The sequence below is a fragment of the Cetorhinus maximus genome, chromosome 3 (assembly GCF_964194155.1).
Source record: "Cetorhinus maximus chromosome 3, sCetMax3.hap1.1, whole genome shotgun sequence".
In the NCBI taxonomy this organism is placed as follows: Eukaryota; Metazoa; Chordata; class Chondrichthyes; order Lamniformes; family Cetorhinidae; genus Cetorhinus; species Cetorhinus maximus.
Genome location: NC_135881.1, coordinates 39,158,994 through 39,174,841, shown reverse-complemented (window position 1 = coordinate 39,174,841; position 15,848 = coordinate 39,158,994). Strand labels below are relative to the sequence as shown.

Genomic DNA, 15,848 nt, shown 5'->3' with positions numbered 1-15,848 from the left:
GTGATTGATACATGTCAATTAAACTAATCCATGTAACCCTAAGCAGCAGGATATCAATACTGTTTGATTTAAAGTCAAGTTTTATGAGAAGTAATAAGCCACTATTTCCAGTAAGATGCCCTCCATTCAATTTGTAGATGCAATTAGCTCAATAGGATTGGGTGCAGTGGATTACACCCAAGCTGTTCACGTCTGGGAGTTGGATTCAAATCTAGCTGAGATCAAGGCGATGAGAGTCTTCTAGCTGCAATGGCCTCTGCGAAATCGCAATGGCCCCTATGTGAAATAAGTTTTGGTAAATTTCATTCCACTCCCAAGTGGGCCTGCAGCCCACAACTGCCACTGAGTGAATGAAATTGGAAATTTGGTGCCAGGGTAGCTGGTGGGGTAAATAGAAAATGGCATATAATTGCTGTCCTGAGGTTGGCTGAGGCACAATGTCAAGGCATGGCAGAAGAATCTTTAGGCTGCATCTGATCCAACTGTGCCTGACTTGTAAACGCTCAATGCCATCACTGAGTGCCTGAAATACTAAGTGCCTCGTTTATCAACACTAATGACTCTCACCTCAAGAGTCCAGTACTCAAAAATGCACAAAAACTACTACTGATAATACATATAATGCACAAATACACAACGGGTAACTGTCGACAATAAGGAAGAAGCTAGAACACTCTGCTGAACTGACAGTAATATGAATGATTCAGGAGAATCTGTCCCTTTACAAAAAATAATAACATCTGTTTTCAGAGGGATAACATCCCTCTGCACCTTCAGAAGTGTGATTTTTTTCTGTTACTGCACAGGTGGCAGAATTTTCCCATGTGCATGTTTATCCCCATTTACAATTTCCCTCTATTAGTTTTCTGCCATCATGATGGGCATTTGGCAGCGTCTGTGGCTGCAACAACAGTATTATTGAGGATTGGGCGAGCTTTAAAACAACAGATTTCTTTTGATACTATTCAGATACCATACTAATAACTTGGGTGGGTATTGTGGAATAATTCAAAGATTTCCAAACAGGTTGTTTGCAGGGATATTTGCTTCTAGGCAATTAAGAAAACACATTTGATCTTTGGTAATGGAGTATGTGCTTGATTCAGGGTTCACTAGGGGGAAGAGGAGGAGTTGCGGGGGGTAGATTTGATTCCACTAACTTTGTGGTAGCCTGCATTAGATAGGATGATCTGGTAGAACAAGTATCTTATAAATTGACATGTGGTGTGGGTCCAAAGTGATATGAGCTATAGTTGTGGCTTCAAACACCAAAACTTTGTTGTTTTCAAAGCCAAGACCTAAATCTGAATAGAATGATTATTTGTTCATATAACACTGGAATGTCATTCTTATTGCCGAGTGAGGAAGGACTATGATTTCCAGCTGCCCTAAAGCATACTACATTTACAGCTGAAAAACTGAAATAAGGGCATTTACATATGGTCAGAAAACTATCCTTGAAGAGTAATTAACTTCCACATTGGACATGTATTATTACAGCCCAAATACAATGCAATTCTGTAGTTATACTCAGAGCACAACAGCAGTTTGTACTTAGCTAGCACATAACATAACAAAATGTCCAAAGGGACTTCTCAAAACAGTGAGGGTGGGAGAAACTAGACAATGAGCAGGAGTTACAAGGGTTAGGGGCGGACACAAAAGGCAGTTAAGAGCCTGATTAGTTGAATCCTTTAGCTTTATTAACAACAGTACAGCTAATATTTTTTTCACTTTTCCCAAGTGTATTTTCTATGCCTTTCAGATGCTACAGCATTAACTAATAAAAACCTAAAATGACAAGAATTTGTCATTAGATTCCACATGGAAGTGCAAGGTGACACTTCTCCCTATTTTTGACACCCCCATTCAGCTATTTTCCTGACAACATGAGAATTTGGAAATACCTTTTTGAGAACTGTAGGTATGAACGAGAATTACACTACTCGATGCAGCAGTGTTTTAGAGCACTAAACGTTGTGTGGATAGGCTGTTGGTATGACTGAGATGTTGTTTGAAAATTTTGCAAATGCAGTCACCAAAAACAATCTGAAGTACCCTCAATTAACATTTCATTCACAACAGCAGCAGGAAGTTCCTTTGGGGTTGCAGCTAAGTTACGTTTTGTTGCAGAACTTGACTCTGCATCTGGCTGTGCTCTGATAGCACTTGATGCTGATACGAATGCAAAGACTGGAAACTATTCTACTTCTCACTTCTTAATTTGATGAATGCAAAAAAATAAAAAGCTTCTCCGCTGAGTTTCTTTAAAAAAAAAGGTTTTTTTTTCTAGTAATCACTACTACGGAGCCTCAGAGAAAAATGTTTAACTGCTTTGTTGACCAGTTGCATTATATAGGTTTCCTACATGAGGAAGTTAAGATTCTTCTTCCCAAGTCAAAGCTCAAGCAAACACAGTGCTATCTTAAGTCCTGAGGTGCATAGACTTGTCTTGTTTGAAAATTAGGACCACCCACATGGAACTGCTTTTCACGGACTGCTGAAGATGGTCACAATGAGAAGTGTCCAAAGTCATGCGCCAGCTGTAACAAGACCCATTTGTAAAACAAAACGGGGACCTCGTTTGATTACATGTATACTGAAGCAATCAATCACGCTATTCCTCAGAGGATTTGAGGAGGATACGGGAAAGCGGAACAGGAAGAGATTAACCAATGCTGTTCCCAGGACTTAACAATCTTGGCCATAAGTGTGCAATATCATAACAATAACAAACTGGCAGCACATCCATGCCCATGAATAGTCTCTTACAACAAAATGTGCAACACATTGTATTCAGAAAATGAACAGGAAAAACAAGCCTCAATTCTTAGATGGATGTGACAGCACTTTGAAGAATTCCTAATGTATGTGGCATCACCATCAGTTAAGGGACATCAACCTAAATTCTTTCTTTGGGAATTTCACATATGGTGGCCATTAAACAGAGATTGTATTGGAAGTAATTCTAATTCCAACCTGACACAATGGATTAATGTTTTTGCAATCAGGTTTTGGTACCTAATAAAAAAGTGGTATGAATCTGCAAACTTGGCTATTTTTTGAGAACCAAGTGCTATCTCAATTCTCCCTCAAGTGCCTCAAATGCAAAGTAACTACATTACATTTTTTTAAACAGTAGAACTGTCTTCATTTTCTACATAATATATTAAGTGTTTGAGCTTCATTAAAAATTCTGATCGTGTTGAGACAATCAGTGCTGCACCTGTATGTTAGAGGTAACCATTCCACATTCAACACAATTACAGTAACTTTACTGCTCTCATTTTCACTTCACCTATCTTCCCCACCACTGCCCCACTTTCCAGTTAACATGTAATAAATACTATACCAGGATTATGTCCAATTCCTGTTTGCAGGGCAAACAAAGTAGAAATGCACAAGTGTTCAAAACTGGTAGCTAACCAATTTGTGCCAGGTCCACACATTCTGATGAAATAGGCTCCAGTTTAAAACAAATCAATAAATGCTACTGAATTTTTACTGAGGTAACAAATGCAATTATGTGTATGAATTGTTGACATCATGTTTTCTTCCCAAGGTATGTATTTAAAATGTAAGTCTAATGAGATACGGTCAATATCTAAGTTTAGCGAAAAATCAATGAAGTTTTTCTCCTGTTGATTCTCGAATATGTTTCATGGTCATCAGCAACTCTTCAGCATTTTCTCCAAATGACTATTCTTCATTTGTGAGCCTGGCCGTAAATGTCAGCTATTTGACTATGTTGGGAATGAGACAAGGTTGAGACACAACATCCTTGGGGTTACCATTGACCAGAAACTGACTGGACTGACCATTTAAATATCGTGGCTACAAGGGCAGATCAGAGGCTGGGAATTCTGTGACGAGTAACTCACCTCCTGACTCCCCAAAGCTTGTCCACCATCTACAAGGCACAAGTCAGGAATGTGATTAAATACTCTCCACTTGCTTGGATGAGTACGGTTCCAACAACACTCAAGAAGCTCAACACCATCCAGGACAAGCGGCCCATTTGATTGGCACCCCATCCACCTTCTTCAACATTCACTCCCTCCACCACTGACGCACAGTGGCAGCAGCATGTACAATCTACAAGGTGTACAACAGCAACTCACTAAGGCTCCTTTGACAGCAGCTTCCAAACCCAGACCTCTCCCACCAAGAAGGACAAGGGTATGGGAACACCACCACCTGAAAGTTCCCCTCCAAGTCACACATCCTCCTAAAAGCTCTGGAAGCATACCTACACCACAGTGGTTCAAAAAGGCAGTTCACCACCACCTTCTCAAGGGTAATTACAGATGAACAACAAATGCTGGCATAGCCAGCAATGCCCACATCCCATGAAAGAATAGCAAAAAAATGTATCTGCCATTTCCAGGAAGGGTCACTGGTCATGAAAGCTGGTCCAATTAAACTTTCCAATTGCTCCCACAACTAAGAGAATATAATTCAGGAAAGAACATAAATTGAATGTAGAACCTTCCTGGCCTGCATTGCTTGATATTAAAGACAATAAATAGAAGCAGGGGTAGACCATATACTACCTTGAGCCTGCTCCATTTTCAATATAAACATGGCTGATCTTCTGTCTCAATTTCACTTTCCTGCCTGCTTCCCATATCTCTTGATTTCCATATCCCAGCCCTGAACACACTCAACAATGGAGCATCTACAACTCTCTGGGGTAGAGATTTCCATAGATTCATGAGTCTCCAAGTGAATACATTTTTCTTCATCTCACTCATGAATAATTGATCCCTTATCCCAAGTCATTGCACCCAGATTGCCAACCACCAGTCATTGCGGTTAATCCTCCATTTATTGAGGAAAAACGGCTTGCATTTAAAATAAAGCCTTGGTCACAGTAAAACATTACACTAGCGCTTCTCTTTACAGAAGAACAAAGGAAAGATGGACATCAAGCCATATGTGGAAATGTAACGAGGGGAGGCCTGAAGTTTGATCAAAGAAGGGTTTTTAAGAAGTGGGCGGAAGGGAGGGAGGAGACTATGGCAAAGCCGGCTGGTGACAAAGCTTTCAATGGTGAGGCAAAGGGAAGTGGGGGCCTGCACATGCTGGAGTTAAAAGAAGGGAGAAAGGCCAGAGTGGATTTCATAAGAAGCCAGAGTCAGAGGAGGGGGTGGCAGGGAAATAGAATTGTAGGGCTGAGAAATTTACAAAAATATAAATGTGACACAATGATAGATTTGAATACAAAGGAAGAATTTTCCTGTTGGCAAGTGGGGACGGGGCCCACTCGCTGATGCATAAAATGACGTGCAGTGACGTCGGGCGGGCATCCCGACATCACCGCGCATCATTTAGATTGTCAGCTCGGCGGGGCATGCCAAACTGTCAAAGGCCCATTAAGGCCATTAACAAAGTAATTAAAGTTGTTAAGAATGCTGCCCATCCAACCTTACTTAAGGTTGGCGGGCAGGTGAAGAGCCCAGGCTGCCTTCGCATTTTTCATGAAACCTTATCCACGGGCGGGATGAAGTTTCATGAAGGGTTTATTAATTAAACGAAAATCTTTGAAAAAAAATTAATGGACATGTCCCAGCTCATGTGACAGTTTCACATGAGGGGGACATGCCCTTAAAATTTTTCTTCACCTTTATTATATTTTCCAGAACTTAAACTAATCTACCTGAGGCACCTCTGTGCTTCAGGGAGATTTCTGCACTCTTTCACGCATGCTCCGACTCAGGGAATACCTCCCCCCCCCATCCACTTAAATCTGAAATTGTACCCCAGGTCCACAGATGATGTTGCCAAGGGGTAGAACACAGATGGGGTAGAGGCAGCTGCCAAAATTTAATCCTCAAAGGACACACAAGTTTACTAGCATGGAGGGTGGGAAAAGATCAGATGATTGGTAAGAGTAGAACCAAGAAAACCCAGTACCATGGAGCTAGTGTATGAGGGGGATGGTGTGCATCATAGGTTGCAGAGCTGGTTGAGGACAATGTGAAAGGATAATGTGCCACGATGACAGTTCATGATCTTGGTTAGGGCCGTTTTAATCCTATGGAGGGGTAGAAAGTTGATGGCAGTGATCAAATTTTGAGTTGCAGGAGAAATGGCCAGAGATGCATGAGGACTCTACTCTTGTCCAGTAGCCCTGCTGGGAAATTAATGCTTCAGTTATACAGAGCATAGGTGAGACCACATCTGGAGTACAGTGTACAGTTTCGGTCTCCTATTTAAGGAAAGATGTAAATCCGTTGGAAGCAGTTCAGAGAAGGTTTACTTGGCTAATAGCTGCTGGAATGGGAGGGCTGTTTTATGAGGAAGGGTTGGACAGGCTAGGCTTGTATCCGATGGAGTTTAGAAGAGTAAGAGGCAACTTGATTGAAACATACAAGGTCATCAGGAGTCTTGACAGGGTGGATCAAAATCCGAGAACTCCCTTCCAAACAGCACTGTGGGTGTACCTACACAACATGGACTGCAGCGGTTCAAGAAGATAGCTCACCACCACCTTCTCAAGGGCAGCTAGGGATGGGCAATAAATGCTGGCCCAGCCGGCAAAGCCCACATCCGGTGAATGAATTTTTTTGAAAGTGTGGAAAGGATATTTCCTCTTGTGGCGGAATCTAGAACTAGGGATCATTGTTTAAAAATAAGGGGTCACCCACTTAAAACAGAGATGAGGAAAATGCTTTTCTCTTACAGGGTAGTGAGTCTTTGGAACTCTTCTTCAAAAGATGATAGAAGCAGAGTCTGAATATATTTAAGGCAGAGCTAGGTAAATTCTTGATAAGCAAGGAAGTTAAATGTTATCTGGGGTAGCTGGGAATGTGGAGCTGAGGGTACAATCAGATAGGCCATGACCTTATTAAATGGTGGAGCAGGCTCGAGGGGCTAAGTGGCCTACTCCTGATCATAATTTGTATGTATATATGCATATGTCTGCTATAGAGCAGGTAGGGAAATGGGTGAGTCATTGGTGCACAAACTCAGCTTGAATATTCCCCAGTCAATGGATGAATATGCAGTTGACAACCTTGATGCAGGCTCATGTTTGAAGAACGCTCATCTGGGTGAAATACAAGATGGCGGATGTCACCTGCAGCATTGCATCCCAGCACAAATCATTGCTTCAAAGTCAGGAAGGGAGATGCAAAAAAGGGAATGCATGCAAATTACCAGCAATCATTAGAACAATTACAAGCTCATTCACGGATTTCATGACCGTCTGCTGCAATATTACTATTCTTTCCAGAAAATAATTTCAGGTGCTTCATAGCTAAACAAGACTTGGAACCTTTAAGGGCTACACTATCATCGCAATTACATTTAAAAACTAAATTTTATTCATCATTTGCTGTACACAGAAATTGATTTTGTACTGTAGTTTATTCAGAAATGATTTCAGAAAATGTCAGAAAAATGAAACCTTTAAAAATATAGAAAAGGCTGCATGAATTTGACTTGGGTGGGGGAAAGCAGTGGAGGGAGCCTTTCACATTCAAAAAGATCAAAACAGGGGTAGCACTGTATTGAATGAAAGGTCACTATAGAGCTTAGAAGTTTCAGAAAACAACAGCTTTTGAACTATCAGAAAGGCAGCCAAATTAAATACCACAGATATATCATTCCAAATTCTCGTTAACACCAATTCCACATTCCACACGAAAGTGTCAAGACAAGCCCATCTGCATCATTTAGAAATCCGAATGATGATAGTTGCCCAGAAAAGACATTAATTGATCTCAAGTTTTTTTTAAATAGCAATTTTTTTCAACATTATTACAGTGACATTATTTTAATATCCAAAACTGCTCAAAACCAACACTTATGACCTAATATTGTGCATATATGCTGGAGGAAAATAAACAAAGAGCTCATTTTAATTTAAAAAATCTTTAAACAAATGGTATTACAAAACAGTAATAAAGCAGTCTCTATAGTAAATATCTCAAGTGGATGTGATATACTGGAGTTACTCTTTCAGCTTCCAGGCAAGGCCAAGAGCAAACTGAAATAAGCTTTCCTGACAAAGACTTTGAAGTCAAAGCACTGGACTAATTCCTCCTGACATTTGGAAGTTGGCTGAGTGCCACAGGCACTCGAGGGGGTAAGAAAAATCGCACCACGTTCCAAACATATGAGACAGATGTCTGGAGAGGTCACATGCTTGCAAAAATATATATTTTAGTTGCAAGTATTACCAGTTTAATATAAATGAGATAGGGAACGAATTTGCAATCTTATCTGCTCTATTTCTATTTATTGCAGTGAAGGGTCAACATAATTATAGAATTAGCAAGAACGACTGGAATATTGTAGAACCTTGGAGTAAGATTTAAATCATAAAGCAAAGATTTAATTTCTTAGTTTTAATTGCAATTAAAAGGTGACAATTTTCATTTAACCTAGTTTTAACAATTGGTTTAAAACTGCCTCTATACAGATGACATAAAAGTAGAATTTTAAAATGATAAAAACACAGCTCCTCATTTAAACCCATTTTCCTACACTTACTTCAGATGCAGACTACATTTGTCAATCAGAATAAAACCACAATCACATATGCTTTTTAAGAATCAACTATCAGAACAGCTATTGAGCATCTAATTATGAATTGACAACTTCATTTTCAGCACAAATAGGGTGATACTAAAAGCATATTTAAATTGGTCTTTTTCTAATCAATTGTTAAATTAGAGGCTTGTAATGACATTTCCCCGGGAAACAAGTCAAGTCAAAAGGATATTAATTTCCGTGTGCTCAAACTACATTGTGCGGGCAAGCATTCATGCTTTTGTTATTCTACTGCATTGATGATTTTAGAGATGATTTGCTTTTAGCTCGATTTATCACAGAATAATCTTGACTCATTATGAGTAATATAATGTTAATTAGTATTCTTTGTGCAAAAAAACTTACAAAATTAAATATATTTTTAAAAGTACTTTATCATTAAACATGTGGAGAAAAGGCCACAGTGTGTTCATCATTATAACTGAGTGGATGGAAAAGTGGAGCTCTCTCCCTAGTGTCCTCATCAATGCTTATAAAACATAATTTAGTAGCCAGACCAATTGATAACTCATTGCAGAAAAATCAATGACCAGTGCTTCTACAGGCAATCTTTGATACATCCAACAGAATCAACTCATTTCCTTTAATCCAGCAGATTTCATTTCAGCTTCCCTCCTGCCACTTTTAAATTAGTTATAACTGACATGTCTGTATGGAAACCAAATATACCAGCTGAACACACTTCTTTTTGTATTTGGGACACACAGATTGAGGCAAAGGTGTTTTACCCTAGGCGTGTCTTGCATAAGTGCCAGGCAAGTGCTGCAGACACATAGGAACAAAATTTAAAACGAGGCACAATAATTCCTTTATTTTGGAAGCATTAGACAACAAATGACATTCATATAGTGCCAATAACATAGGAAAACATCATAAGGGTCAAGTCAGACAAAAAGCTGACATTATGCTAAAGAAAGAAAATTTAATAGGGGTGACTAAAAAGCTTGGTTAAGTTGGCAGGACTTAATGAGAGTCATAAAAGAAGAGGGAAAAGTGGAGTGGTTTAGGGAGGGAATTTGTGAGCTTAGGGCCTAAATGGCTGGTGGCCGATGGTAAGTCGTGATGAAGTACAAATATGATTCAAAAATTCAGCATTACTTCACTGAAAGTAAGCATGTCACTGAGAGACGCTACTCATCTCTCCAACAACTCTCAAAATGAAATGATACAGTGCACAGAATCATTACGGAGCAGAAGGAGGCCATTCGGCTCATCGTGTCTGCATCGGCCTTCCAAGCATTTTAACTTCGTGCCAATCTCCTGTATTTTCCCTATAACCCTGCACATTGTTTCTATTTAAATAATCATCCAATGCCCTCTTGAATGCCTCGATTGAACCTGCCTCCACCACACTTCCAGGCAATGCATTCCAAACCCTAACTACTCGCTGTGTGAAAAAGTTTTTTCTCACCTCGCGTTTGCTTCTTTTGCAAAGCACTTGAAAACTGTGCCCTCTGGTTCTCGATCCATTTACGCGTGGGAGCAGTTTCTCCCTATCTACTCTGTCCAGACGCCTCATGATTTTGAAAACTTCTATCAAGTCTTCTCTTAGTCTTCTCCTCTCCAAGGAAAACAGTCCCAACTTCTCCAATCTTTCCTCATAATTGAAGTGTCACATCCCTGGAGCTATTCTCGTAAACCTCTTCTGCACTCTCTCCAATGCGCTCACATCCTTCCTATAGTGTGGCACCCAGAACTGTACACATACTCCAGCTGAAGTCTAACCAGTGTCCCATATAAGTTCATCATATCCTCCCTGCTCTTGTACTCCATGCCCCTATTACTGAAGCCTAGAATACTGTATGCTTTAGAAACAGCTCTCTCTAGCTGACCTGCCACCATTAATGACTTACGTACATATACAAGCAGGTCTCTCTGCTCCTGTACACCCTTTAGAATAGTATCCTTTATTTTATACTGTCGTTCCATGTTTTTGGACCAAAGTGTATCACTTCACATTTCTCCACATTGAACTTCATCTGCCACCTATCTGCCCATTCTACCAACGTGTCAATGTCCTTTTGAAGTTCTACACTCTCCACCTCTCAGTCTACAATTCTCCCAAGTTTTGTGTCGCAAACTTTGAACTTATATACATATATAAGGAAAATCAAAGGTCCCAATACCGATCCCTGGGGAACTCCACTACAAACCTTCCAGCCTGAAAAATACCTGGATCAAATGCAAGGCTCAATTATCTACTGGGACTTGGGGAGTCAATATAAAATTCCATTCAAGGAAAGCCAAAGAATATCATCCCTCACAACCAATTAATAGGTCCTAACCAAGGTGAAGCATTTATAGTTCCATTCATGTAAATATTTTAGAGAAACAGAAACTCTGTTTCAATGCAAGGACAGGTCAATCTCGAATGATGGCGAAAACAACATGTAGGGAGCCAAGGGGCAAACTCTTATTCATAAATCTAATCGCTAAAAATGTCCTGCACGACTGTGTTGCTAAAATTAAACATTCCACTCAAGAGCAACAAAATCCTCTTGGCTTTAATGCGGTGCCATATAACCTTTATATAAAGAAAAACAATATCTGTTCACTTCTCGTAGGGAACTCAGGAATTGGTCACCAGCTTTGTGCTTTAACATGCTGGTAAGAGGCAGCTTAGGAACAGTAATTTTCTACAAAAAGCATCCTGATCTGACGTCATAAAGGAGGTGTGCTGCTCACACTCCAAATCATGAGTTATATCAAGGTGAGTTCTATATTTAAAAAAGTCTATTCCAGGCTGCTTCTGATCATCATTTTTAGAAAGTAAAATACAAACTTTGTGCAAGGCACAAATATAAGGAAGGGCAGTGCTTTTTATAGCTTTTAGCTCTTTGAGGCAATATAGCACTTTTTAGAATTTCAAAGAGAGTTCAAATAAAAAGGTTTAAGTTTAATTGTATTAAATATTATGTGACAGATTGTGTGCTATGAAGAAAATAATGTTGAAATTTTGTGAGGGAATAGAAACACAGAAGCTTCAACAGGAAATAGCAGCAATAATTTTTTTTAAAAAATAATTTATTTTGCCTCCCACAACCGGCAATCAAAGCAGCTCATTCAACAAAGGTGGAAATTAAGAAATACTCTAACCTCTGGGGATCACATTTTTATCTGACGCATATTTGAATATATATTAGCATCTGCAAGAAAGACAGAGCAGACTTCATCTTTGAAATAAGATTTTATTCATGATATAGAGTGAATTCTATATTTCTTCACCAAAGTTCATTTGCTGTTTCACAGCAAACTCTAATGATATATTTAATAGACAAATTATTCTCAACATTTTAGAATTAAAAAACAGAAATGGGTACCCTTAGGAATTGAATGATTGCATTTTTTAAAATTATATTTCAAAGGAAAAACAATTGAGGGGAAAATAATGGACTATCTGGGGGTTCATATATTGTGGCCTCTCATTTTATCAAATCCAACACTAATCCTTACCTCATTGTGTTTTGTTATCCTCCTGGCAACAATCAACTGGATCATTCCCCTTTTATTTCCCTCTGTGGACATGGATCTCCGGAGTGTCTCCATGGCATCTTGGTTTGTCTTTCCCAACAATGATTCACTGTTCACTGCTATCAGCTGGTCATTCACATTAAGTCTACCATCCTGAAGTGAAGGCATGATAAAACTCTGCTGTCAAATCAGTTCTCAATTTGTAATCTTTTCATTCAAAATCCAGTGAACAAATTCACTCAGGAAATGTTCTTTTGACAAGGCATTTTTTTTTTGCTACAAATACTCAGGAGTTACACTGGTCAGTTTGAAAAGTATGCTAACAAAACAAAAATAAACTTACCATAGAGACAGGGAACATATGGCTTCTTCAACAATATGAACATGAAAACAGAGAACTGTTTTGCACTGTCAATTTTCAAAATGGTCAAGAAGAGCATCTATTTAACTTCATCAACATGCTACTTCAACATGATTCATGGCATACATCTTTATATGTTTTTCTCTTCTTCATCAGACAAAAAAAATCATCTACCATTGTTCCATCCCGTTACAAATTTGGCCAATTCATTTTCTAGTTTGAGTCACTTCCTTTGATTTAAACACCTCTCCCAAGTCTGCAAATTGGACCAGTTTGGATAAAGTTTCCGAATTAACGTAAATAACGTGCATTTGAAATGGTACAAATCCTAACGTCACTCTCTAAAGCATCTCATTAAGTACTTCACTAATCCCAACATAATTCCATAGGATAATGCAGTAATCATTGGAGACCTGAATCTTCATAGAGATTGGGCAAAACAAATTTGCAGTAATAGTGTGGAGGGTGAGTTCATTGAATGCATTCCAGATAGTTTTTTTAAACCTGTGTCAAGGAACCAACTGGGGAATAAGCTACTTCTGATTTTGTATTGTGCAATAAGACAGGGTTAATTAATAATCTTATAGTAAAGAGGCCTCTAGGGAACAGTGATCATAATGTGATAGAATTTTATATTAAGTTTCAGAGTGATTTAGTTAAGCCCAAAACTAGGATCTTAAATCAGAACAAACTCCAATAGGTACAAGGGGTGAGTCAGCTAATGTAGATTGGGAAACTAAATAAGCAATAGAAAACATTTAAAGAATGAATTCATAACACACAATGGGTGTATATTCTCTTAAGGCAATAAAAGCCCCACAGGAAAAATGGCCCAACTGTGGTGAACAAGAAAATTTAAAGGTGACTTAGATGAACAGAAAAGACACCCAATGTCCAAAAAGCAGTAGCGAACCTGAGGATTTTGGAATTCAACATAGGGGTCCAAGGAATTGATTAAGAGATAATGTGCGAGTATATTAGAAAGTGACATTAAAATAGATTGTAAAAGCTTCTATGAGTAGATAAAATCAGATTAACAAAAGTCAACATGGGTCCCTTAGAGGTAAAGGAGAAATTATAATGGGAAATAAAGAAATGTCAGTGACATTAAACAACAACCTTCCATCTGTCTTCACAGCAGACAACACAAAAAAAATCCAGAAATAGCGGGGAACCAATGATCTTTGAAAGGTAAGGAAAAGCCGTTTGGTTGCACAGAACTTGAGTATTGCTAAAAAAAGAGACTTTTTTGTTGAAGCTTTTCATCCTGCACTCATCTGGACAATTTGCAAGAAAATACCAATGTCAGGGGAAACAACATATTTATACTGTACGAGAAGAAAGTGCTGATTGAATGGTAGAGGTGCTGCCACGGAAAGTGCAGCACTTGATGGTGACTGGCAGTTAATAGCCAAGCATTGTTTGAAATTCAAACAGCGTAAAGGCAGCTTGACTATAAATATGTTGCTTCCTCTGACATTGGTATTTCCTTGCAAATTGTCCTGATGAGTGCAGGATGAAAAGCTTCAACAAAAAGAGTCTCTTTTTTCAGCAATACCGAAGGTAAGGAACTTAGTAAAGAAACATTAATAGAATTAAAAGCTGACAAAATACCCTGGGCCTAATAGTCCACCTCCTAGCATTTTGAAAAAGTGGCTTCAGAGATAGAGGATACATTAGTTTTGTTGGTCGAGAATTCCTTAGATCCTAGAGTGGCCCCTGTAGATAGCAAATGTAACTCTACTATGCAAGGAAGGAAGGAGAAAGTAAACAGGAGATGATAGGTCAGTTAGTCTGACATCAGTAGTAGTGCAAATGTTAGAATTTATGACTGGGACATGATAACAAGGCATTTAGAAAAATCACATTATGACAGGACAGAGCCAAACCACATTTACCGCATGCAGTTTTCCTTTCATAAAACTATCAGACTTCTTTGAGGTTTGGGGTTGTAAATAGGTTAGATAAGAAGGAACCAGTGGATGTAGTGTATTTGGATTTTCAAAAAGCAATTGATAAGATGCCACACAAGAGGTTTTTGCACAAAATTAGGGCTCAAGGGATTGGGGATAATATATAAGCATGGATTGAGGATTTATGGACAGAAAACAGAGAGTAGGTATAAATTGGTAATTTGAGTTGGCAGGATGTAACTAAGTGGGATACCGCTAGGATCAGTGCTTGGGCCTCAGCTGTTTACAATCTATATCAGTTACTTAGATGATTACAATGTTTGCAGATGATGCAAAGGTAGGTGGTGAACTAAGTTGTGAGGAGGTCACAAGGAGGTAGCAAAAGTATTTCGATTACGTGAATGGGCGTGAACATGGCAGGTAGAATGTAATGTGGAGATGTGACATTACCCACTTTGATACGAAAAATAGAACAGAATATTTTTTAAATGCTGAGAGACTGGGAAATCTTGGTACTCAAAGAGACCTGTGTGTACTTGCACACAAATTAAAGGAAGTTGACATGCCGGTACAACAAGCAATCAGGAAGACAAATTATACACTAAAGCAAAATACTGTGGATGCTGAAAATTGGAAATAAAAACAGAAAATGCTGGAAATTCTCAGTAAATCCAGCAGTTCCAGAAAGGGCATGGACCTGAAACTTTAATGTTTACAGATGCTGCCACACCTGCTGAATATTTCCAACATTTTGTGCTTTCGTTTAGGAAAATGGTATATTAGCCATTATTACAAATGGGATTAGAGTATAAGTGGATATAAGTCTTACTACAAACATACAGGGCCTTGGTGAGGCCACACAGTGTACAGCTTTAGTCTCCTTTCAGAAGGAAGGATATAATTGCCTTAAAGGAAGTGCAATATAAGTTTACTAGACTGATTGCTGGGATGGGGGATTGTCCTATGGGGAGAAATTGAGTAGACTAGGCCCACACATTCCCTGGAGTTTAGAAGAATGAGGGTTAATCTCATTGAAATATAGAATTCTTAGGGAGGCTTGACAGGATAGATGCTGGGAGGATGTTTGCTGTGGCTTGGGAATTGAGAACCAGGGGGTCGCTGGCTCAGAATAAGGGGTTGGCCATTTAGGTCTGAGATAAGGAGAAATTTCTTCACTCAAATAATTATGAATTTTCTAAATTCTCCACCCCTGGGCTGTGGATGATGCATTTTAGAGTATATTCAAGAGAGATAAATAAACTTTTTGATGGTAAGGAAATCAAGGGATATGGGGATAGTCCAGGACTGTGGAAGTCGAAGTTCAGGAATATCTTATTGAAATACGGAGCAGCTTTGAAAGGCCATACAACTGCTCCTGTTTGTGGTGGTGGTGTAGTGGTCATGTCACTGGACTAGTAATTCAGAGTCTCAGGCTAATGCTGTGGGGACATGAGTTCAAATCCCACCATGGCAGCTGGTGGAATTTAAATGTAAATTAATAAAATCTGGAATTGAAAGCGAGTGTCAGTAATGGTGAAAGGAAA

At 39.0% G+C, this 15,848-nt stretch overlaps 1 protein-coding gene across 7 annotated transcripts in view; it reads right to left on the bottom strand.

Annotated features, from left to right (window-relative positions):
- pard3aa (par-3 family cell polarity regulator alpha, a) overlaps positions 1 to 15,848 on the bottom strand; it is an 815,271-nt gene that overhangs the window by 244,467 nt on the left and 554,956 nt on the right. For all 7 annotated transcript variants that reach the window (XM_078537538.1, XM_078537552.1, XM_078537545.1 and 4 more), the window contains exon 14: positions 12,013 to 12,183. In XM_078537538.1, coding sequence (XP_078393664.1) covers positions 12,013 to 12,183 — 171 coding nt within the window. The remainder of the gene's footprint in view (positions 1 to 12,012; positions 12,184 to 15,848) is intronic.